At 44.9% G+C, this 26,450-nt stretch overlaps 1 protein-coding gene and 1 pseudogene across 1 annotated transcript; both read right to left on the bottom strand.

Moving 5' to 3' along the window:
- Positions 1 to 16,127: 16,127 nt before the first annotated feature.
- Positions 16,128 to 20,329, bottom strand: LOC148977337 (uncharacterized). Its single transcript, XM_089135412.1, has 2 exons — positions 19,697 to 20,329; positions 16,128 to 16,385 (listed from the first exon to the last, which is right to left on the bottom strand). Exons 1-2 carry the CDS (start codon positions 20,327 to 20,329, stop codon positions 16,383 to 16,385), a joined length of 636 nt encoding a protein of 211 aa, XP_088991538.1. The 3' UTR covers positions 16,128 to 16,382.
- A 2,206-nt stretch (positions 20,330 to 22,535) lies between these two features.
- On the bottom strand, positions 22,536 to 23,539 carry LOC148977338 (uncharacterized; annotated as a pseudogene).
- Positions 23,540 to 26,450: the final 2,911 nt, after the last annotated feature.

Genomic DNA, 26,450 nt, shown 5'->3' on the forward strand with positions numbered 1-26,450 from the left:
GATAACACCCAGAGCCAAGCGTCAGCCTCTGCGTCAGCGTTTCTGAAGTTCTCCGTTTTGTCTCGTCCACACTAAAACGCCCTCCGGATATTCAAAACGCAGCTGCAGCGTTTCTAAACTTCTCCGTTTTAGGTCTTCGTTTTAGTGTGGACCGGAGGTGCAAACATAGCAAAATGTCTCAGTTTTTAAACCAAAAAACGCAGTAGTGTGGACGGGGCCGTAGACGTCCTTCCATTGACTCATTATCTTCCGTTTCCAGCTCTGGTTCAGAGTCTGGCTCAAACATGTATGGTTGAATTCCGTAGGTCACGGCCAATTCGGGTTCATTCAAAACTTGCGCCATGATGTTATTGTGGAATGATATACTGAAGTTACCTGCAGTGTCAAGCCCCCTCCTTCCTGCCACCAATCAACACGCCCCTCATTTGCATTATTAAAATGACCGTCCACGACAGCCAAAATATCGCATCAGGGGCTCGTTCTTCGTACGTCGCTAACTCAGTTAGCGGGATTTGATTGTTGGCGATTTGCCATGCTCTTGGATCATTTGGTTCTTCGACGCTCATCCTGGACTTGCTGTCATAGCAACAGGTCCATCAGCTTGAACCTGCTCGCGAGCAAGCTTATTTCATGTAAACAGGATTAGATCGCGACTGATACGGGAAGTCCTTTAGCGCAGCGCGATAGTGTAGTTGCCTAATTTCTGAGATTTTTTTTTTTCTCGTGAAACGATCGTCGTGAGGGTGTCGTTTAATACATTATTATTTTGTTGGAAATGCACATTAATGTTCGATTCGATGTCGGGTTTCAACAACAGCACAAAATGTTTGCATTGCCCTAAAATTATTTGCGAGTGGCTTCCTTTACACTATTGGAGATGCGGATAACTTGATAAGCTTTCTGTCTAGCCATTAACAAAGTTTACCTAGCGCTCTTAGTTTTTTTTTTTTTTTTGCCAACTTAGGGTATATTAGAATTTTTAATGAAGATAATGCAATGATGACCATGCCGATTATGACTTACAGTCCCTCAGGCTTAATTTACGTGATTGGTGCCATACACTGTAGACTGCACACATGGTCCCATCAAAGGCCTCAATTAAGGGATTTTGTGAGCAGAAAGTGGGCTTATGTAAATTTGCAGCCAAATTACTATTACAATTTCTAATATTCCAGATTAGGAATATTATATCACTTTTTTTAAAAGGCAGTTGACTGAGTAAAATCTCTTAGATGGTGTGTGTGAGACCATGTTCCATATCACAAATCAGTGTGAAAGCAAAATGGCCAGGATCTGTCCATGAACCAAGAATTTTAAGAGATTCACATTTATGAACATTATTTGAACGTGGTAAGGAAAATTATAAATATCAAACTCACGGTTTTACATACACTTACGCTGAGAACTGCATTTTTCCATTATACAGGTGATTACAACAGGATCCTGCATGGAGACAGGTGTTTTATGACCCCATTCCCTGACCCAAACCCCAGACCAGTTACAATGCAGTTCTAGGACAAGGGCACACGATGAAATGAGCTTTGGCCAACTAAAGGGAAGATTTCAGGGTCTGAAAAGCCTGAGGGTTGCACCTGACAGGGCCTGTGACATTGCATGTGCCATATTACACAACACTGCTAACATCAGAAAAAAAAAATGTTTTATTAAGCCTAAAATAAAAGACAAGATAAATTTGCAAAACTCTATTTGCTTAGAGTTTTATTTCAACAGTTCTTTGTAAAGAAAAGCCATTTATTCAGTCATCTTTTTAAAAGATATTATGCAAGGTCAGCAATAGTACTCTGTGTGAAATAGTGTAATTTTTTCTTAGTCAAGTTCTATTTATCCCCCTGATTTTCGTTTTTTCAAAATACTCTATTTTCTGTTGAAGACCCATATAGGGAACGCATTTAACCCTCTGTCGTTTGTGTCACACATGCCTCATGCAACAAATAAAAAGGAAAACTTGTCTCTGCACTGGCCACCCCTGTATCACTGCTGTGGAGACTCTTCGGCCTTTCTTGTACATGTGGACTCCTGTCAGAAATAATAGGCATAGGCAATTAATTAAATCAATTAAATTAAAGTACTGAGTAAATTAATGTGATTGATAACTCATGGCAAAATATTTTTACATTAACATAAGTTTATCAGTTTTTACTTTCACAAGACAAAGCAATTTATCATTACTCAAAGATTTAACAGTTGAAATGTGTAGAAAGTGCTCCCCTTTGGCACATGGACTCTCCCAGTCACCCCTGTCATTCAGTGAGAAATGGACTATTCCAAAACTTTCCACCGGAGTTCGCGAAGTGACGGTGAAGAGAGTTGACGGTTAATGAAGGGAAAAGTAGATCGGCTGAATAAGTGTATATAGTTTAGAGTGAGATACAGAGTATTAGCCAAATCGGAGGAGTTTTACTGATTGTGCGTGTGCGTGCATCACACTAACCACACAGCTATGCACATTTAATAAAACAACGATTTGGAATATATCCTGAGTGAGACATTATTGTTCTGACCGGACAAACTGTAGCCTTCAGCCAAACCTGAACTAGCAATTAGAGTGAATAGTCACAAGATTTTTCATGGTCCTTCGAGCCGGAGTGGTGAATTGCTACATGTAACCCCTCACACCCGGGTCCTACTCACCCCGCTCCAAGCGGGCCTCGAACCCGGGTCTCCGGCGTGAGAGTTGGACGCTCTAACAAGGAGGCTAAAGACTGCAGCCTCTAGCGTCTGTCGCTAGAGCGCCTATTGAGATCGGGGAGTGAGGTTTACTCGCACAACAACTACTAGTTGGCCTCCGTTACACTCACCCCCCTAAACCTCACTCTCATCCGGGTCACGGCACCAATGTAACCCCTCACACCCGGGTCCTACTCACCCCGCTCCGAGCGGGCCTCGAACCCGGGTCTCCGGCGTGAGAGTCGGACGCTTTAACAAGGAGGCTAAAGACTGCAGCCTCTAGCGTCTGTCGCTAGAGCGCCTATATACTTGCACAACAACTACTAGTTGGCCTCCGTTACACTGAGATGTCTCAACCCGAGAGAGAAGTGTCTGTCGTGCGTCCACGAAGAAAGATCAACCCACCGACTCATTTAGTGGATTATGAGCTTGGTGCGCCATTGTCACATCGACAGCCGTTCCCAGACTTTAGCCATAGCAGAGTCCCGTCACCAGCACAGACACGATCGGCTTCTCCTGTCAGTCAAGAGTTAGATCATGAGGATTGGACACTGAGAGATGAATGGCAAAGTGAAAGTTTCAATGGGCAAGGGGAAGAGGAAGTAGAGCTTACATCCATGCTGCAGGTGATGAAACGCGAGAACGCTGACTTGAGGCTACAAACCAGCCAGCTTCCAGAGATTATTTCAGCATTACAGGAGATGCGGCAACAGAATGCTTTGTTACATCACGAACTTCAGAGTCTTAAGGCAGAAAGGAGAGCTCCTCCCAACACCTTCCAGCTTATCAGTCAGAGTTTGACACCACAACACATGACAGTATGCCTCCGCATCCAGGCCACAGACAAGCGTTTTATCAGCCTTCATCAATACAAGAGAAAATGTACAGAGGCCCTGCTCCAACCATTCCCTTCCTAACATCCCCTGATCCTAGGGAGTTCTCTCGACTGAGAATAGCATTGGAGAACATTTTGCCAGAGGATGCAACAGAGCGATTCATGTATCAGATCCTCACTGACCATCTTAAGTTGGAGGAAGCCCTACTTGTGGCAGACTCATACAGTAACTCAAACTTTCCTTTCACAAATACCATGAGAGCCCTCAATAAAATGTATGGCCAACCACATCAGCTAGCCTTACAACGCATTGCAGAACTGATGGATGGACCAAACATTCGAAGTGGAGATGTGAAAACTTTTCGCATGTTCGGACTCCAAATGCGTTCCCTGGTCAGTATGTTGGAACAACTGGGTCAGAAAGGCAATGTAGAGTTGGAGTGTGGATCCCACGTGTCGATACTGTTGAGCAAACTGCCACATGATCTCAGGTCCAGTTTCAAGAGGTACACACATCCTCTTCATGTCACTATCCCCACATTATTGAACTTTGCAAACTGGCTTGAGTACGAGCTACAAGTTCAGGATGACCAAACTGATTATACCAGCCAGCCTAGAGTTCCTACAGTGCCGAGGAGAGAGCCGAGGAGAGACTCTAGACAGCCCCGCAAACCCACTACTATCCTCCTTGGTACAGAGAAACCAAAGGCCAGCCCAGCATCACCAGTTTATCCACCCAAACCAATTGTTGCTAAGAGAGAAGGGGTAAATGTTTACTGTCCATACTGCGACAACAACAGACATTTCCTGAGCGGCTGTGAGAACTTTAAGTTACTCAACAAAGAGCAGAAGGTGAATTGGATCAAAAGACAAAATAGATGCTGGCGCTGTGGGCATGGTCATCATGCTGCTAATTGTACACTGAAAGCCCTCTGTCCATCTTGTAACAGAAAGCACTTGCTGGCCTTACATGATGTAAATGACCAGAGCAGAGACACAGAAGAATCGGTTCCAGCCAGTGCAGTCTTGTATCTAGATCGTCCAACCTGTGATAACAAAATTCTGCTGAAGGTGGCTAAAGTTCTACTCCGAAATGGCAACAAATCCATGGAGGCATATGCAATCCTAGATGATGGGTCAGAGCGGACCATCATCCTCCATGAAGCTGCGCAGAAGTTGAATCTGAAGGGTCAGCCAGAGGACTTAGTTCTCCGTACAGTCAGGCAAGATACACGGACCCTTCACGGGGCGGCTGTGACCTTCACTGTGTCTTCAGTGGCTAACCCTCGTAAGGCTTTCATGATACGTAGCGCATTCACAGTCAAGAGCCTGGGTTTAGCAGAGCACACTCATCCCATCAAGGTACAAGCATCTTGCAGGCCTTCCACTACAGCACCTTCACAAAGTGAAACCAGTACCAGAACCAGTTCTCATTGGTTCTGACTGCCCTCACCTCATCACACCCATAGAACCAGTCAGACTGGGTCCACCTGGTGGCCCTGCCGCTGTGAGAACACGCCTAGGATGGACACTACAAGGCCCAGCGCAAGAACTAACCAGCAGACTTTCCCCCCAGCAATGTCTTTTCACCAGCTTACGGCCCACTAATGACATTTATGCAAATGTGGAGAAACTGTGGAAAATGGATATTCTTCCGTATCGAAACGAGAAGGTACTGACAAGGTCTAGATAAGACAAAGAGTCCATCCAACTTCTCCAGGACAAAACCGTGAGAGTGGAGGTTGACAGAATCCAGCGCTTTGCGACCCCTCTTTTACGTGCCAAACATATGCCATGTCTACATGCTCCCAAAGAAGCTGTCCTGCCACAATTAAGGGGAATAGAGAATCGACTGAACAAGAATCCTGATCAAGCGGCAGCCTACCAAGAGGAGATGGTCAGGTTACAGCAAGCTGGGTACATCACGAAACTCACTCCTGAGCAGGTGGACTGTTCCAAAGAGAGCTGGTACATTCCACATCATTTGGTGGAGCATAATGGAAAGAAAAGGGTTGTCTTCAACTGTTCATTTGCTTACCAAGGACACAACCTGAACGAGTATTTGCTCCCTGGCCCACCACTCAGCCCTTCTCTCCTGTCAGTTCTTCTGCGATTCAGAGAACATTCCATCGCCATTAGTAGTGACATTCGTGGGATGTTCCACCAGGTACGCCTTTTGCCTGAGGACAAACCACTACTTAGATTCATTTGGAGAAATCTTCAGAGAGACAAGGTACCAGACGTGTATGAATGGCAAGTACTTCCATTCGGAACAACGTGCAGTCCTTGCTGCGCAACATACGCGTTACAAAAGCACGTCCTGGATCACAGTGAGTCTGAAGATACACAGTTCTCAGTAGAGAAATCTTTCTATGTTGACAACTGCCTTCAGAGCTTCACCTCCTCTGAGACAGCTAAAGGTCTGGTAAACAAACTACGCAGTCTCTTAAGTTCCGGGGGCTTTGATCTAAGACAGTGGGCAAGCAATGATCCATCGGTCATCGGTCACCTGCCAGTTGATGCTCGATCTCAAAGCAGCATTCAGTGGCTCAGCGAGGGTCACCAAGATGTACAAGAGTCAACTCTTGGGTTACACTGGAATTGCTCGTCAGACACTCTCTCTTATAAGCAGCGGGGGACAGACCACCCACTTCCAACTATGCGGAGCATATATCACATCCTTGCTAGCCAGTATGACCCCATAGGCTATATTGTGCCATTCACAACACGGGCCAAGGTGATCGTACAGAAGTTATGGGACAAGAAAAGAGAGTGGGATGATCCCCGTCTGCCTGATAATCTGTTGAACTTGTGGAAAGCATGGGAGAGTGAGTTGGATGGTTTACAGCACATTGTTTTGCCGAGGGCTTACTGCAGTAAAGAACTGGATCAACCTACCAGCATGAGGCAGATCCACATTTTCTGTGACGCTTCAGAGCGAGCCTACGGTTCTGTGGCCTACTTGCGAACTGAAAACCTGGAAGGTAGAGTGGAAGTAGCCTTTGTAACCAGTAGATCTCGGGTAGCCCCTAAAAAGCAGCAAACTATTCCAAGGTTGGAGTTATGCGCAGCACTCACCGGTGCACAACTCGCAAAAGTTCTGAGGACAGAGTTAACTTTGCCCATCCACAGTGTTACACTGTGGTCTGACTCCACAACTGTCCTTACCTGGTTGCTGTCACACTCATGTCGTTTTAAAGTGTTCGTAGGCACCAGAGTGGCAGAAATCCAAGAACTCACAGAGTCTGATAACTGGAGATACGTGCCATCAAAGGAGAACCCTGCCGATGACATCACAAAGGGAAAACTGCTGTGTGACATAGGCCAGGAAAGCAGATGGAATAAGGGGCCAACATTCCTCAGACAGACAATTGAACATTGGCCGGAGATGCCACCATTTACAACCACTGATCAGAACAGTGAATTGAGAAAGCCAATCTTCATTGGCCTATCAACCACCACTCCACCCACTCCCGATCCACAGAAATACCATACACTTCCAGAGTTACTGAAGGCTTACATCCAGTATGCCAACGGGGCGGCCACCGATATCCCAACAGCAGATGACTACAAAGAGGCAGAACTTGCAGTACTCCAGCAGAGCCAAACTGACTCATTTCCAGACGAACTGTCCTTCCTCAGAGCAGGTAAATCCTTGCCAAAAATAGTCGATTGCTGTGCCTAGCCCTGGAATTTGATGAGGACACCAAACTCATGTGCGTTGGTGGTCGTCTGCGTCAGATCAGCCAGATAGAGGAAGATACAATACATCCTATTGTCCTCGACTCATCTCATCCAACTACCAAACTGGTAATCAAGGACTATGATGATCGGCTACATCACCCAGGACCAGATAGGGTGTTTGCTGAACTTCGGAGGAAATACTGGGTGATACTGGGACGGGCTGCAGTCAGAAACCATCAGCGACAATGTCCAGAGTGTCAGAGATGGAGAAGACAACCACATCCACCAAAAATGGCAGACCTCCCACCTGCGAGATTGAGGATCCATCAACCTGTCTTCTATTCAACAGGTGTGGACTGCTTTGGACCTTACACTATAAAGGTGGGACGCAGGAATGAAAAAAGATGGGGAATCATCTTCAAATGCATGACTTCCCGTGCGGTTCACATAGACATACTCACCAGCATTGACACAGATTCCTTCTTGATGGCTTTACGGCGATTCATCTCCAGGCGTGGTAAACCCTATGAGCTCCTGTCTGACCAAGGCACCAACTTTAAAGGAGGAGAAAGGGAACTGAAAGAGTCATACATCGCCCTTCATCCTGAGCTTCAAGCCCAACTCGCTAGCCAACAAATAAGATTCATCTTCAATCCACCCAGTTCACCTCATTTCGGTAGATGTTGGGAGAGAGAAATCCGTTCTTTGAAGGCTGCACTTAACGTCACCATTGGCAGCCAGACGGTCACAGAAGAAGTGCTGAGAACTGTCTTCATAGAAATAGAAGGAATCCTCAACTCCAAACCCATTGGCTACACTTCTTCGGACATCGCGGATCCAGATCCAGTAACCCCAAACATCTTGTTGATGGGGCGGCGAGATGCCTCATTACCGCAAGTGGTATACCAAAACTCTGAACTCCTGAGCCGTAAGAGATGGAGACATAGCCAGCTCTTGGCTGACCACTTTTGGAGGCACTTTTTTCGGAATTACCTACCCAACCTCCAAATCAGACAGAAATGGAAAACTGAAGAAGCTGATCTGCAGGTCGGTGACACAGTCATGATCGTGGACCAACAACTGCCCCGCGCTCTGGCCTGTAGGGAAAATTGTTCAGGTCTTTCCTGGGTTGGACAAGAGAGTCAGATCTGCGGAAATACAGGTTAACGGCAAGACTTACACCCGACCTGTAGCCAAAATTATTTGTCACCACAATGGACATGGTGAAAGTGAAGTACAAAAATATTCTACTGGTAATTTTACTAGGCCTTATAGGCCTACTAGTCTCTTTTTAAAAGGCACTGTTAAATAAATGATTGTCTGTTTATAAAAGCAAGGAAAAAGGCTGAGAAAAAAATAATAATGATGCTCCTGACCCTGGCAGAAGAGCTGACCCTTGGGTTGAATGTGAATTGCCCTGTTGTGAAGGGCATCCCTGGGTTCAGTTCTTCCAGACTCACATCAGGGACCAGTAGCAGCAACACCTTCATCACTGGGAAATGAGATTTAAATTATCTCTGTATACTGTGAAATAATGTGTTGCTGCATTAAATGAAGTAGACCTATAATCCAAATTGGCTGGTTTAGTCATTTCAACTGTTAAATCTTGAGTAATAATAAATTGATTTGTCTTGTGAAAGTAAAAACTGATAAACTTATGTTAATTTAAAAATATTTTGCCATAATTATAAAATTATTTTTTTCTCAGCCTTTTTCCTGGTTGCTTTTATAAACAGACAATCATTTATTTAACAGTGCCTTTTTAAAAGAGACTAGTAGGCCTATAAGGCCTTGTAAAATTACCATTAAGTAGAATATTTTTGTACTTCACTTTCACCATGTCCAGTATTATAGTGTGGTGACTCGACATTACAATGAACAAAGTAATTATGAAAATAAAATAATAATAATAATAATAAGTTATTAAAACATCTAACATGGCCACCACAAACGCATTTAATTTCTCTGCTACTTTTGCCAGCACTCTCTCCTGGCTTTTGCACACTTTGAGGTGTTCCCTGGCGTTTTAATTAAAGACTGAAATTCGGCATAACCTTCCATTAAAAGCGCTTGCTCTGCTTGGGAGAAAAACTGGGCGTGTTCTTTGGCCATGCTGAACAGCCAATAGCAGCGTTGCTGATCACTGGTTGTGCTATCCATATCATATGGTGCTATCGATATGTCCCCTTTTAAACCAACGCGAGAACGCGCAGTTATCTCAGATGACTCAATCCAGCGATACTAATCATAAACAACAGGTGTGTTCGAAGAACCCAATTAGCCGGATCATGATTAGCACGATGATATTATCTTGGATGTCTCATTTGATCTCGGATGTTTTAAGCAACGTACGAAGAACGAGCCCCTGGAGTTATTTTTGAGAAATGCGCCACGACACGACCCTGCCGCTGGACAAAGGATGACTTATGTGCCTCGTCGTGAGGTAGGTAAAAGTGTATATAAAACTATTTAAAAATGTTCTTTATTTTCTGACAAACACGTTTGGTCATCGCGTACGTTACGTTATAGGCTAGTTATACTGTTTACTAACGTCAACGACTATGACAAACTTGCTGTTGAACGTTTGTTGTTTCAAATTTTGAAATGGCTATTTGCGTGGGGTTTTTGTCGATGTAAACGGTTCCTTTAAGCTGTTAATTTATCAATTGCATGGGTGGGCCTTGTCCTTATCAATCATCCAAATATTTGCCCCCCCCCCCCCCTGAGAAATTTTGCAGGAGCTGCCACTGTCCAAACCTGTATTAATTTAGTTCTTGTGCTGAACACAAAAGAAGATTTTTTTTAATGTGGGTAACCAAACAGTTGCTGGTCCCCATTAACTTCCAGGAAAGAGAGAAAAAAAAACAAAAAAAAAACCTATACACTGGGGACCAGCAACTGTTCGGTTTCTCACATTATTCAAAATAACTTTTATTTTCAACAGAAGAAAGAAACTTATTCGGGTTTAAAACATCTTGAGAGAGTAAATTAAGAAAATTTTAATTTTTGAGGGAACTATCCCTTTTGTTACGCAGCAGGAGGAAAGGAGGAACAGGATCCAAAAGCAAGTACAATTTAATTTAACAGAACAGGTAATCCAAAACAAACAGGTAATTCTCAGGAACTCAAGACAGGGACAAGGCTACAAGCAGCATAACATGTACAACAACTCACAAAGACTGGATTGAAACACAGGGCTTAAATACAATGACAAACGATCTAAATGGGATAACGAGGGGGCGTGATTAATGGGAAACACCTGTGAAGACTAATAGACAGACAGGGAACCATTAAACATGATAAGACAAACCCACACCGTGACATAGCCCCCCCCCCCCCCATATGGGTGGCTCCTGACGCCCATACAAACAGTAAAAAGTTCAGGAGGGCGGTCTTGGGGGAGGGATGGAGGGCCAGGCCCGTGCAGGGGAAGGGGACCAGGAGGTAGCCAAGGCTGGCCTGGGCCGCAGAGTGTGGACAGAGCAGGACGAGGCGAGGTCCAGGGCGGAGCAGGACGAGGCGAGGTCCAGGGCGGAGCAGGACGAGGCGAGGTCCAGGGCGGAGCAGGACGAGGCGATGTCCAGGGCGGAGCTGTTGGAACCTCGGGCGTCCAGGGTGGAGCAGACTGTGGGCGTGGCCAGCGCAGAGCAGGCTGTGGATGTGGCCAGGGCGGAGCTGTGGGACCCTCGGGCGTTCAGGGCGGAGCTGTCGGACCCTCGGGCGTCCAGGGCGGAGCTGTGGGACCCTCGGGCGTCCAGGGCGGAGCTGTCGGACCCTCGGGCGTCCAGGGCGGTGAGGATCCCTCGGGCGGCCACGGCGGTGAGGATCCCTCGGATGACATCCACGGCGGTGAAGACCCCTCGGTTGGCGGTATAGACCCTTCGGGCGGCCGTGGCTGGGACATTGGGCCCCCCCCCCAAAAAAATATTTGAGGTGAATCCCCGGATTAGAGCCAGACGGGGCACGAACAGTCTCTAGTGGGGCTGTCTCAGTGGAACCGACGTGGAGCTCAGGCTCGCCGGGGCTGACGTGAGTCGTCAAAGGCTCGGCGGGGCTGACGGTGAGTGCAGGCTCGGCAGGGCTGACGGTGAGCGCAGGCTCGGCAGGGCTGACGGTGAGCGCAGGCTCGGCGGGTACTGTGGGGTTGCCGGACTCCTTGTCTGCCAAACCCACAGTAAGGGTTGAGCCGTTCAGTAACAGGGCCAAATCAATATAAAATTCTAAAGTCCATTGAGGATTGTGCAGTGGCACGGTTGACTCGAGTGGCTGAGATAGTCCCCCTCTAAAAATATCATAAAACACACGGAATCCATTGAAGTGACATTTGCCAGTTCAATTAAATCTCTCACGTATTCCTCAATGTGATGGTCTCCCTGACGGAGATGCATGATCTGTACTGCTGGATCCATCCTTGGTGAGTTGTTCTGTTACGCAGCAGGAGGAAAGGAGGAAGCAGGATCCAAAAGCAAGTACAATTTATTTAACAAAACAGGTAATCCAAAACAAACGGGTAATTCTCAGGAACTCAAGACAGGGACAAGGCTACAAGCAGCATAACATGTACAACAACTCACAAAGACTGGACTGAAACACAGGGCTTAAATGGGCCTTTATCACAGAGCTCGTGTCGTCACTTCCAATGGCGGATTGTAGCGTAAAGCTACTTCTGGTTTAGTCTGTAGCTATGGCGGCGAGAAGGTTTTCAACATCACTACGGGATCTCCCCCATATCACCGACGTTTACGCGATTGTGGAAAATCATTCACAAACGAAAATATCCAAACTTGAGAAGGGATATAAATTCTTCTTCGAACACTACATCTTCAATTATGAAGGTAATTTTAATTTGAACGTTTCTTTATTCTCGAAGTAGCTAACATGCTAACCTAACTTAATGTTAGCTGGCTAAACCATTAAGTGTCTTTGATTAAATCCATAATGTATTAAATTTACAAATACGAAATGATAAAACAATTAAAAAATGATTTTTATTGTGATGTGTTATGGTATTGTGATTATAATGCTGGTTTTGTGCAATAGTATCTGATGTTGTAGATAGTGAGGTGATTATCAGGGCACACAGTGTTACCGGTCCATGAAGAAGAACGAAGTGCCACACTCTCTTCAGGTTACCTATTCAGGATGAACTATAGTTAGGTCCAGTTCGAGGACACAATTTTGTTTGTGTTTACAGTTGCTACGGTTGTAGCGTGTTAGTGTCGTGAACCCTGGAGTTTAGAGATGAGGAGGACTCAAATGCAGTGAGGAGTAGTGAAAAGTTTATTTAGAAAACTTTGGGAACAATTAATTCCGTGACACAGTGAATAATAGTGAAGCCTCTCCGATCAGTAGTTCCGGTGAGCCTGCAATACTGCAGACGTGAAGAGAAGCAGAGACCACCGTCAGAACAGAGAGTCCAGGAATGCACAGCAACTGACGAGGACGTGAACTAGCAGATGCACAGTCCTGCACCGATCCACACGTCTAGGAATCCTGAACACAGATCACTGGTAAGTAGCACAGCAAACACAAACAGGCCAGACCAGCACACGCAACATAAAACAATCCACTGACAAACACTGGTAGACACAGCTGGGTATATAAAGGGTAGAGAAACGAGCGACAGGTGAGGAAGATCAGCTCATGATAGTGCTAATTGAAGATCAGCTCACGATTGTGCTAATTGTCACCCTAACATACTGCAGCAAAAGACAGGACCAAAACAAACAACAGCAAGGAACTGGTGACACACCCTCACCCGTGACAGTTAGACTGCGGTTGCAGTTTGTATGAAAATGTGTTCAAATGAAAAATAGACTGCTGTTGCAGTCAATTTATGTTAATATTTCATTTGTATTATAATTTTAAACCCTATATAATATTTTATTTATTTAGATTTCATTTAAAGTCGACAAGAATCCTCCTGTCATCAGTACGTTCTGCTGTTCCTGTGTGGCTGGGAAAGAGCTATGCAACCATTTGGTTGGCTTGCTGTTTCAGAGTGCACACTACTGCATGATGAAACTTAAGATTGTACCACCCACTATACCCAGCACAAGCACTCTACAGACTTGGCACAGGCCCAGGACTCGGGTAAACAACTATTAACTATTTAATGCATGAATTATGACAACCTCATACAGTATTTTTGTCCTATGTGTTTTCAATGCTCCAAGGACATTAAGAAAACTTTTGACTTTCTGATACATAATTTGCAGAATTTTTTACAGGGAATCCATCCTGAAGCAGTGGATCGATTACTTGTGAGGAAGCCAAAAACCTCTAGCAGAAGTGGTATTAAGTCCACTCTTTACAGGGCCTACACAGGTGATTACATTTATATTTGATGTCTAGCAAAATATGTACAAATTAAAGTGCTTTTAAAAGTATTATTTCTTTTCTTTTTTCTTTTTTTGTTGTTGCTTTTTTAGGTCCTATTCCCAATAATTCGGTGCTCTGTTCTGTAGAGTCTTTAAAAAGTCTCAGGCCTCAGCCACTTATCTGCAAGGTTCTGCATGGCTTGTCAGAGATGAATCTTGTGGAGTCTAAGTTTGGCCTGGTACCCAAAGGTTCTTTGCTGTCCTATCAGTGCCCTGCTCAGTCATCAAGGAAGGCTGTCAAACATGCAGAAGCCCCTCCTTTCCCTAAGCTTCCTCTGGATGGGTACAAATTTGAAGGAAGATTTCAATTTGTCCCAGAGTTCCATGATATGTTGTTCTTAGAAAGCTTAGCAGTCACTCAAGAATTAAGCACAATAATTGAAGAGTTCAGATGCAAAAGCCTCTAAATGCCATTTGAAATTTTCTTCTTTAATGATGATTTTTATCAAACTTATATATTTAAGTTCAGTAACTTCACCTAAATGGCAATGGTAATTACCTATTAATTGTTATTTAAGTGAAATTACTGAACTTAAATATACAAGTTTAATAAAAATCATCATTAAAGAAGAAAATTTCAAATGGCATTTAGAGGCTTTTGCATCTGAACTCTTCAATTGAACAAGACACACGGGATCAGTCACAGTCTGCTCTATGGAACCAAATGCATACACCACGCATTTGTAGCGGATCCACAGGGTCAGCCCAAATGAAGAAAAACACCAACAACGTGTTTTCGCTTTTGCGTGTTTACTGCAAGCATAAAATGGGACAGTGTTACAATCATCTGCTGTTCTAGATTGACAATCTCTCTCCAGAGTGCTTCCCGCAAACTCTGCACTAAATGCATATTTTTTATAGAACTAATAAGATTTATGAATTCTGAAAATTAATAAAACAAAAGAATACAACTCATACCTGCAAGCATAAAATGGGACAGTGTTACAATCATCTGCTGTTCTGGATTGACAATCTGCAAATACATCATTCAGTTAGTACATTGTCCCATATATCTAATATGCAGGCAACTTACAATATCAAAGAAACAATTCACAGTTTCAGCTGCTTATTAACACACATAACATGTTTTAAATCGTGAACTACATTACCCAGAATGCACTGTTGATTACTGGCGCGCATTTCACTCGGTGCAGCACGGATTAACCACTCATGTCATCAAAATGAAATTAAGTGAAACCCAGATCAACATTAACAAGCATCCTCATACCCATGAAAACCACATTAACTGATACTTAAAGTGTTATACCGTTCATAGAAATATGACACAATCGCACGTTTAAAGCAATAAAGTTTATGTACTATATTAAACATGGAGAACCACCTATTCAACAAACAACGGGGTCACCAACAGTATTACCACCATATTTCGTTCTGATTTCGTAATAACTTCAATTTAATATGCTCTAAAACCTTGTTTGAATTGTCCAGTAACGGAGACACATACCTCTCTCCAGAGTGCTTCCCGCAAAAACTGAAGAGTGCAACTCGCGAGGAATATACCATTAATTAAAGAAAGGGGGTTCATACCAAATCGGTAACACTAAAGGACACAAGACATCTTTCCAATCAACCTCATGCAGTACAGGGCAGTAGTGCAATTATAATGTTTGATAACCACAAAGACTAAATGCTGGTTGCCGTATGTTAAATTAAATACTGGTGTTGATTTAACATTCCAACTTCCCCCACCTTAATGAAATGTGGATCATTCCTTGCTTGATCTCTCTCTGCATCTGATTGAGAAGCAACTAACCTATTTAACAAAGTTTGATGAATTATATATTTTTTCACACCATTACACATTACATCGAGTAGATTCCGTGAGGTATGTCATGTCAGAGGAGAGTCGACCAGCCAGGCACTAGCTGCCGAATCATCAAAGGGGTTCGTCAGACTTCTGCAATGAAGCGTGGACTGGATCTTGAGCCTGAAGTTCTATTTCAGTACTCTGGTATGATGAATGTGAATGTTTTACAGTGTGGGTTTGTTGTACATCCTGATGCGCCACACCTTGGCACAAGCCCTGATGGCCGAGTCTATGACCCTACTGAGAACCCTCCCTATGGACTTGCAGAGGTAAAATGCCCTGATGTTGATGACATTTCTCAGGTGACACACATCACATTTGTCAACGCTCAAGCAAAGCTAAAAGAAAGCCACAAATACTACTGGCAAGTTCAGGGACAGCTTGCAGTAACAGGACTGAGTTGGTGTGATTTTATAACAAATACCAAAACAGATATAACCATTCAGCGCATCTGGAGAGATGAGAGTTTAATTGGCTTGATGAGGGACAAAGTAGACATTTTTTTCTTTAATACATACATAAATGCGTTTTCTAACTCTAGAAGTTGTTAAACTAATACTGGTGTTTATTGTTTGTTTGTTTGTTTTTTGTTAAAGGAATAGGTCACTCAAAAATGAAATGTATGCGCAATTTACTCACCCTTGCGCCCTCCTAGATGTACATAATGCACTTTCTCTCTGTAATACAGTTCAGTTAGGGGTGAAGAAGGAGACAGGATCGGCGAATAGAGGAGCTTGTGTGTTTTTATTTTGTTGATATCTCTTCCCACGGCGCCTTAGCGCTCTGCACAACCACAACTCAGAAATAAAACAAACAGCAAATTATAAAACTCTTTCCCGCTGTATACAGCTTTTTCAAGTCTCTCGGACACAGTCTCTTCCCGCTGCTCAGACTGCCACACAAGCTCCCAGGTCTCTCTCTCTCTCCTCTCTCCCAGTCTGCGGCCTTTACGGTCTCCCCGCTCCAATCACTGCAAATAGACACAGCTGTTCATCATTTGCACTTGACCGACTTACTCTCCGCGCAGCTCATTGACTCGTCTCTCACTACAGACGCCGCGAAAACCACGCCCCCCTACCACATACCCCCACCGCCCGACTCAGGCCGGGGAACCGTCCGGCCTGCAGCCCCCCCCCCCCCCCCTCCTGGAGAGGAAGTCGGCCACCGCCATCTGCGTCCCCGGCCTGTGGACCACCTGAAACTTAAAAGGTTGTAACGCCAAATACCACCGGGTGATCCGCGCGTTGGTATCTTTCATGCGGTGGAGCCATTGGAGGGGCGCGTGGTCCGAACACAGGGTGAACTCCCGGCCCAGGAGGTAGTAGCGGAGGGTGAGGACAGCCCACCGTATGGCCAAACACTCCTTCTCAATGGTGCTGTACATCGTCTCTCTCTTCGAAACCTTCCGACTGATGTACAGCACCGGCCGTTCCTCCCCCCCCACCTCCTGGGACAGGACCGCGCCCAAACCCCTGTCCGACGCGTCCGTCTGTAGGATGAAAGGGAGAGAAAAGTCAGGAGCATGCAAAAGCGGGCCGCCGCACAGAGCAGCCTTTATCTGGGTAAAAGCCCGCTGGCACTGCTCCGTCCACTGAATCGTATCTGGAGCACCCTTTTTAGTTAGGTCAGTCAGCGGGCTAGCGAGGTCCGAATAGTTAGGTACAAACCGTCTATAATATCCCGCTAGCCCCAGGAACTGCCTAACCTCCTTTTTGGTCTTCGGACTTGGACAGGTTGCAACTGCAGCTGTCTTATCAATTTGGGGACGCACCTGTCCATGTCCCAAGTGGAACCCCAGATACTTTACTTCCACCCGCCCAATTGCACACTTCTTCGGGTTGGCCGTGAGCCCAGCTCTTCTCAGCGTTTTCAGGACAGCACGCAAATACTGCATATGACGCTGCCAATCATTACTATAGATGATGATGTCATCCAAGTAAGCAGCGGCATATGCAGCATGCGGCCGGAGAATTCTGTCCATCAAACGCTGAAAAGTCGCCGGTGCCCCGAACAACCCGAACGGAAGCGTGACAAATTGGTGTAATCCAAACGGCGTGGTAAAAGCTGTTTTTTCTTTGGACATTGGAGATAAGGGGATCTGCCAATATCCCTTTGTTAAATCCAGTGTCGAATAAAATCGAGCGGAACCAAGCCGATCAAGCAATTCGTCAATCCTCGGCATTGGATAAGCATCAAACTTAGACACCGCGTTCACCTTTCTATAATCCACACAGAACCGAACCGAGCCGTCAGGTTTCGGGACTAAAACTATCGGGCTTGCCCAGTCACTGTTGGATTCTTCTATTACCCCCAGGTCCAGCATTGTCTCTAATTCGTCTTGAACCACTTTTTTTTTGTGTTCCGGTAAACGATACGGGCGGCAACGTACTACGGCCCCCGGATCAGTCTCAACGTGGTGCTGAATGAGATTCGTTCGGCCAGGTAGGGGCGAGAACACATCCGCAAACTCTGCTTGTAAATTCTTAATGTCAGTGAGCTGCGAGGGTGAGAGGTGGTCGCCAGAGGGAGCCAGAGCGAAGGAATGGTGTTTGATATTCGCTTCTGGCCCGAGGTCCTCCTCTCCACCTACCACCGTCGCCAGCATCACTGCCTCAGCCTCAACCCATTTTTAAGCAGGTTGAGGTGGTAAATCTGACGTCCCCCGCCCCTATTTGTTCGCACTACCTCATAGTTGAGATCCCCAACCCGCCGTGTGACCTCAAAGGGCCCTTGCCACTTTGCGAGTAATTTCGAACTGGACGTGGGAAGTAATACAAGGACCTTATCTCCCGGTGCAAATTGACGAAGTCTAGCCCCCCTATTATATTGCTGCCTCTGTCTGTCCTGGGCCTGTAACAAATTCTCCAAAGATAGCCGCCCCAAAGTGTGAAGTTTCGTTCTCAGGTCCATGACATACTGAATTTCGTTTTTGCTAGCGGATGGTCCGTCCTCCCAAGTCTCCTTCAGTACATCCAACACCCCACGGGGTTGACGACCGAAAAGAAGCTCGAAAGGGGAAAACCCCGTGGAGGCTTGGGGGACCTCGCGTATAGCAAACAACAGGGGTTCTAGCCACTTATCCCAATTTTTGGCGTCTTCGTGAACGAACTTACGAATCATGGCTTTTAACGTCCGATTAAACCGTTCGACCAGACCATCCGTTTGTGGGTGATAGACGCTGGTGCGAATCGATTTAATGCCTAACAACTCGTAAAGTTCGCGTATTGTCTTTGACATAAACGCCGTGCCCTGATCGGTGAGGATCTCTTTCGGGACCCCCACCCGGGAGATTAATGAAAACAGCGCGCTTGCGACACTCTTAGCTGAGATATTGCGAAGCGGAACTGCCTCCGGGTATCGTGTTGCGTAGTCCACTAAGACTAACGCAAAACGATGCCCTCGTGCTGACCGTTCTAATGGCCCGATGAGGTCCATGCCAATTCGCTCGAAGGGGACCTGCATCAGTGGAAGGGGGCACAAGGGTGCTTTTGGAGTGGCCGGTGGATTAACCAACTGACATTCGCGACAAGACGCGCACCACCTGCGCACGTTCTCGTGAATGCCCGGCCAAAAGAATCGGGCCATGAGATGGTTTAGTGTCGCCGTTTGCCCTAAATGACCGGCCATCGGATTACAGTGAGCCGCCTGGAAAAGCATTTCCCGACGGCTCTTTGGTACCAATAACTGGGTTGTATCCCCATTTGTCTGGGCGTCTCGGGCCACCCGATACAACCTATCTTTAATTATGCAAAAATAGGGGTAAGAGAGCGGTTGGTGCGGGTGGAGCAGCCGTCCGTCGATGGACTGGACCTCATCAAACGCATGTTTGAGCGTCTCATCCTGGGACTGCTCCAAGGGAAAATCATCGCGCTCAGAGAGAATATTTCCCTCTGACGCGCTCTGTTCCCCCGCCGCAGTGCCCAGAGGTCCCGGTACAGTGTCTCCCACCTGCACCATCGCTGTCTTCCCCCGCTGCTTTTTCCCCCGAGCGGCACCCGCACATAAAAATTTCAACAAATTCGTAAAGCCCGGCCAATCCGTACCCAAAATTAGCGGATGCCGGAGGTGCGGGTTAACTGCCACCTCCACACTATGCTTTTGACCCCTGAATAAAATTTTTACCGGCATTAAGGGATAACTCACCACGACCCCGTGCACACACCGTACCTTAACCATGCGGCTGTTATCCAATGCCCCAGATCGAATCAGGCTTTGATGAATCGAGGTTTGGTTACATCCTGAATCCACCAAAGCCTGATAAGTACCCCCCTTGATACTCACGGGTATCTGGTACAAGCCAGCTTGATCGGGGGCGGCCCTTGGCGCGTCGGGGACCCGGACCAGCGTCCCCACCTCCATCACCGGACAGCGATCGATAAAGTGGCCCGGATCCCCACAGCGCCAACAGGCCGGCCCGGGCTTTCCCGCTGTCCCAGCGGCGGGAAGTGGGGCAAGGGATTGGTGTGGGGAGAGCGCAACGACCGGAGCCGGGGAGGGGAATCCCCCGCCAGGTGTCCCCCCCTCCGGCATCCTCCCGGCCGACGGGGAGTCCCTCTGGCCGCCGGATCTCCATCGCGGCGCGAGCCTGGGCGCCGGCCCACCCCGAGACCTGGGAGAAGGGATAGTTTTTCCAGAGGGGGACGAGAGAGAGACTGGGGAGGGGGAGAAAAAAGAGTGGGAGAGAGAGGCAGATGGGAGGGGTTCGCCGACCCCCGAGCACGCCACCATGTGATCTTCCGCCAGTTGGATGGCCTGGTCCAGCGACGTCGGACGGTGGCACTGGACCCATTGAGCTGTTTTCTTGGGAAGTTTCGTGATGAACTGCTCCAGAACCACCAGGTCGACGATTGTCCCGACATCCCTTCCCTCGGCCACCAGCCATTTACGGCAGGAGTCCCGGAGCTGTTGCGCCATCACGAAGGGCCGACCGGCCTCCTCCAGAGTCAGGGAACGGAACTGCTGACGATGTTGTTCCGCCGACCGGCCGACCCGCTGCAGAATGGCGCGCCGTAGATCTTGGTAGACCAGGAGACTGGAGACTGGCAGTTGGTGGGCGGCGAGCTGCGACTCCCCTGATAGGAGTGGGATGAGTCGCAGCGGCCAGTCTGTTTTGGGCCACCCCCGGGCCTCCGCTGTCCTCTCGAACAGGTCCAGGAACGCCTCCGGTTCATCCTGGGAACCCATCCTTGACACCGAGAGTGCCGCGGCCAATGTTGTAGCGGGGGTGGCCGCAGCCCCCTGGTCGAAACAGCTCCGGAACAACTCGCGGTCCTCCTGCTGTCCTTGAAGCAGGGCCTGGAAGCGCTGCTCGTGTTCTTCCTTAAAGGACAGCAGGGCTTGATGTTGTTCCCTCTGCATGGCCGCGAGTGATTGAATAATCTCCGTAAACGGCGAACCTGACGGGCTCGACATGGCGACGGCAGTCTCCTTCTTCCCGGGTTTCGGCACCAGTGTAATACAGTTCAGTTAGGGGTGAAGAAGGAGACAGGATCGGCGAATAGAGGAGCTTGTGTGTTTTTATTTTGTTGATATCTCTTCCCACGGCGCCTTAGCGCTCTGCACAACCACAACTCAGAAATAAAACAAACAGCAAATTATAAAACTCTTTCCCGCTGTATACAGCTTTTTCAAGTCTCTCGGACACAGTCTCTTCCCGCTGCTCAGACTGCCACACAAGCTCCCAGGTCTCTCTCTCTCTCCTCTCTCCCAGTCTGCGGCCTTTACGGTCTCCCCGCTCCAATCACTGCAAATAGACACAGCTGTTCATCATTTGCACTTGACCGACTTACTCTCCGCGCAGCTCATTGACTCGTCTCTCACTACAGACGCCGCGAAAACCACGCCCCCCTACCACACTCTCCTTCTCTCATATACGCGCGAGTGTGTATATATATATATATATACATCATTTGTTGCATAAATATAATTTTTGGGTAAACTATTCATGTAACAGAAAACAAAATCAACATCATGTTGATTTTGTTTTCTGTTACATGAATAGTTTACCCAAAAATTATATTTATGCAATAACTGATGGCATACTTTCCATTTTTGCGTAAACAACTCTTAAAGATTCTTCAAATGTCTATTTCTGTTTAGCATATATTTTTACCCATTAATAAGTTCACTGTAAAATTTCAATGACTAAATGAGAAATTGTAACTTAACTTTTTTATGGTCACAATGCAGCCAATACTTGTAAATAAAAATGCAATCAATACTTGTTGTAGATATCAATGTAATCAATACTTGTACATATTTATAATAATGTGGTGCAATAAAAAAATCGAATTTTTAAGTTTGCAACTTTTTGGCTCATTTACTGAAAAAAATGTTGCAACATTAAATGCCAGTTTTTACAATTCAATATTTTTGTACAAATTAAACACTAAACTTACAGTTATGAAATAAAAGACATTTAATGGTTTCAACTTAAATCATGTTTCTTTTCTGTATATACATTTTATACAACATCATCATTTACATCAAGTGGGCTAAATGTCACAATGTAGTCAATACTTGTACATATGTATAAGTGGTGGAATAAAAAAAATTCTAATTTTCAAGTTAGCAACTTTTTGGCTCTTTTACTAAAAAAAATGTTGCAACATTAAATGCAAGTTTTCAGAATTCAATTTTTTTTTTGCACAAATTAAACACTAAACGTAAAGTTATGAAAAACCAGACATTTGATGTCAACTTAAATCATGTTTCTTTTCTGTATATACATTTTATACAACAGCATCATTTACATCAAGTGGGCCTTGGAAATTAGCCATTACACAGCAGTTTGCCCACATTTGGTTCACTGTGCCTGTCAGTGTGAGCGGAATGGTTGAGTACCAGATGTGGTTTTCTTTAATTCGTCGAATGACTCTTTCCACCGCAATCCTTAGACGGGCTATTGATTGTGTACGTTTCGTCTCCTCTTTTGTAAATTGGGCTGCTCTTTTGAATGGAGGGATAACAAGTCTGGCTCCCACATTTTCAAGCAGTGGCTCTATGGTAAAGCCTTTATCTGCCATACAACAGTCTCCAGGCTCGAGCAGTTCTAAAAGTCCTGACTGTTTTGTTATCTCCCTGTCTGAGATAAATCCAGTGAACAGCTGTGACACAAAGGTTATTGCCCCATATGGAGCAACACCAACCAAGCCTTTGAAGGTAGGGTAGTTTTTGTAATGTGAAGACATCTCTGTAGTGTAAGAGCTGTGGGATTTTCACATCTGATCTCAGTGCAGTCCAAAATAACACGGACATCTGGGCAGTACTCCTTAAATTTTGCTGGCATGGTTGCTCTGACTTGCTCTTTGGTCATCCAAATAGGCAAAGACCCCAAAACAAGGTACAGAAAATTTGTTCAAGTTATGATTACTCGACTGACCGTTGTCGTCCTCACATTAAATATATCTGCCAAGACCTTTTCTCGTAGACCTGCAGACACGCGACAGCAATAAAGAAAAAACTCATCAATAAGCTGAAGCTTTCTGCTTGGTCCTAGAACAGTCTCTAGACCATGTCTCTGTGCCTTAGACCAATACACAAGGTTTGATGCTGATGGTTCTATTGATGCCCAGAAAATCCAGAAAGTCTTCTCTGAGCGCGTGTAAAATCGGAAGTCGTCATCCGAGAGACAAAATCTGTTTATTTGAATGCGGGAGACTCTCTAATTCTCTCTGCAGCAGCATCCAAAAGACCTGGACACGGAGGAGTTGAGTAGTCATGGTCGGTGGGTGCGTCGGGACCATAAGAGACTACAGGTTCACTGATCTCTGGTTCACTGCAATGTTGGCGCTTTAACGTTACCTTATCCAGCACACTGGATCGTTTCTGGAGAACACTCCCCCAGTTGTTCCATTCGAACCTGGACGGTATAACTCCACGTTTCAAGCGTTTATGATCGGCTGTTGATGAGTAGTCAGATTCTGTGAAGTGTTTCCCGCATACGTACGTACTCCCTTTTAAAACTGCAAAACTTTTGCCTTCATCCCGCCGAATAGCATGAATCCACAATTTCTTCGCTTTTTCGTCGGTTGGAAAAGAATGGAAACTGAGATACGGCTGTCTAGTAGAACTATTAGAACATTTAGGAACGCAACAGCAATTCCTCGCTGTGCTCGCCGCCATAGCTACAGACTAAACCGGAAGTAGCTTTACGCTACTATCCGCCATTGGAAGTGACGACACGAGCTCTGTGATAAAGGCCTATACAATGACAAACTATCTAGATGGGATAACGAGGGGGCATGGTTAATGGGAAACACCTGTGAAGACTAATAGACAGACAGGGAACCACTAAACATGATAAGACAAACCCACACCGTGACACCTTTAGTGTTAATAAAACAAAAAAACACAAGGAGAAAATCACTCACTGACTGAGAACTTTAATAGTAGCTTTAAAGGGGGGGTTGACTGCGATTTCACTTTTTTTATTTTAAATAGTGTTTTTTCATTTTAAGTTGTTGCTGTTGGTGCATGAACAGTATCTGCAAAGTTGCAGCGCTGAAAGTTCAGTGTAAGCAGAGATATCGTCTTTTAAAATACAAAAACGACTCGATTGGGACTACAGCTGGGTTTTAGACTTCACTAACCCACACATTTGCATCAACCCCTCCCTCTGGAATATGCAAAAAAGGGCCTGCACATATTTATGCGGCACGTCGAGTGTGTTATGTCACCCAGCTGTCAGTCTTCTGTGTTCGAGCTTCCCACAGATGCTGTACTTCGTCAACAATGGATACAATTTATGTTTGATTATTCAATTATATTATGTTTGATTATAAAATTTATGTTTGATTACTTGAAAATGACGATCGTAATCTAGCTCTCTGTGCTGCGCATTTTACGGAAGACAGCTTCCAGAATCTCCACGAGTTCAATGCCGGATTTAATAAGAAACTGTTACTAAAACATGAAGCAGTTCCAACATTAAAACCAAAGGCAGCAGTTGTTGGGCCACAACCTGTAAGTAGGCTAAGACTTAATCATTTTAAATGTATTTGCATGTTGTTATGTGGATGCAGGTGATGAACCCAAATGCAGGCAGAGTGCGATGAACACAAGGTTTATTGGTGACAAACAGGAAAACAAAACTCACGAGGGGGCAAAACAGACAAAACAAAGGGAGATCAAGGCGTTCTTCAAAGACAAGGTATTCACGGGTAGATACTCACAAAGTGACACACGCAATGAGAAACAATAAACCAACCCAGGACAGCAAACACAAGGGAATTATAAAGGGAGAAACTAAACTCGGGGGGGGGGGGGGGGGGGGGCTGGGGGGGCGGCGTGGGGTTTGATGATCCCATCACAAAACTAGAAAATCAATGACATGGCAGAATCATGACATATGTATAATTCCAGACGTAGCCTTGTGTTTTATTTTTTTTCAAATGCCAGCACTGGCTTTATAGCCACTAGGCTACTAGTTATGCTATTTTGTGTCTACGACAAATGCGTACAAACATTATGGACCTGAATTTTGTATAAGTAATGTTGTAAATGTATTTTTCATGTATATATGAAGAGTTCAGATGCAAAAGCCTCTAAATGCCATTTGAAATTTTCTTCTTTAATGATGATTTTTATCAAACTTGTATACTTAAATAACAATTAATTGGTAATTATCATTGCCATTTAAGTGAAATAACTGAACTTAAATGTACAAGTTTGATAAAAATCATCATTAAAGAAGAAAATTTCAAATGGCATTTAGAGGCTTTTGCATCTGAACTCTTCATATGTTTTATGACGTTATTTTTGATTTGATCAAGAATGTAAACTTGCCAACGCTGTTTGAGTATAACATTAGTAGCCAGTCAGTTGCTATTGTTGCCAGTCAGATACCATTGTGTAACACAAACGTGTATAAAAGTTAAAAAATGTAGCAAATTATCATTCAGAAACTTAATAAGAGCCGTGTGGTGAGGTTCTGTTTGACTCTCTTCATCGTGGCTTTCTCTGTCTTATTCTGCCTCAAACTGATACTGCAGTTCGACCTATATTTACATCTGGACCGGAGCTCATGACATGCACGTTTCGCCCGTAAAGGACGTTAACCTTTTCCGGACAACGTGAGCAACAGTTTAGGCAATCACAACACCTGGCCCAAACTAACCAATCTGAGCCCACTGTCTGTTTCTGAGGGAGTGGTTTCATACACTCAGGAAGTCGACCGGTCGTTCGAGTACAGATGAGAGCACGGCTGACAATAAAGGTGAAGTTTATGAAAAATAATACTTTTAAAAACAGAAAAACCACGAATACATGTTATATTGCACCCCATAAACACAATCATACAAAGAAAAAAGCAGTCAACCCCCCCCCCCCTTTAATAAGAATCAATAATTTAAACAGTGAAGTCTATGTAGTGTTTTAATTTCATATTTGTTAATTTAATTACTTTCTTCAATGCTACTACTAAATACACCTACTAAATCTGAAAAAAAATAAAGCACTGTTTATTTAATTTGAATATTAATTTGTGTAATGTTTATCTTGTCTTATTTGTTTAATTACAAAGAAAATAATGACAATGATTTTTATCTTCGCCACTGGCCTAAATGTATGCCTTTCTTTTTTCTTTTGTTACCTACTTTTGTTACCTTATTAGTTTGGCTGTAATAAACAGCCACTTGCAAATTAGTAAAACCAACTTGAAAAAGAATTGTGGTAAAAAATCGTGATCGTGATTTTCCTAAAAAAAAAAAAAAGTGATATTTTTGCCATATCGCCCACCCCTGAAATGAAGTATATCATTATTTACAAACCAGTTATTTAAGAGTTGTCAGTCATTCATAAGATCACTTAGAAAGTGTAAATAAATGTAGTAAAAACAGGTAGTTATAAAGCATTTAGTAGTGGTCAGTTAACTATTTGTGTCAGTTCATCTAAAGTGAGTATTCATGCCTTGTAAAGCATTTATAAAGGAGATTTAAAGGAGATCAATCTTCTAAATAGTAAAATGTAACAAACAACACAGTGACACATAACATAGAAATATTTAATAGCCTTTAAATCTCCTGTAATTGTCTCT

Source organism: Pimephales promelas, chromosome 10 (assembly GCF_988280905.1).
Source record: "Pimephales promelas chromosome 10, fPimPro1.hap1.1, whole genome shotgun sequence".
NCBI classification, from domain to species: domain Eukaryota; kingdom Metazoa; phylum Chordata; class Actinopteri; order Cypriniformes; family Leuciscidae; genus Pimephales; species Pimephales promelas.

What these genes read in the sequence shown, in the direction of transcription:
- LOC148977337 (XM_089135412.1), bottom strand. Translation starts at nt 20,329, where the DNA reads ATGGCGCAACAGCTCCGGGACTCCTGCCGTAAATGGCTGGTGGCCGAG.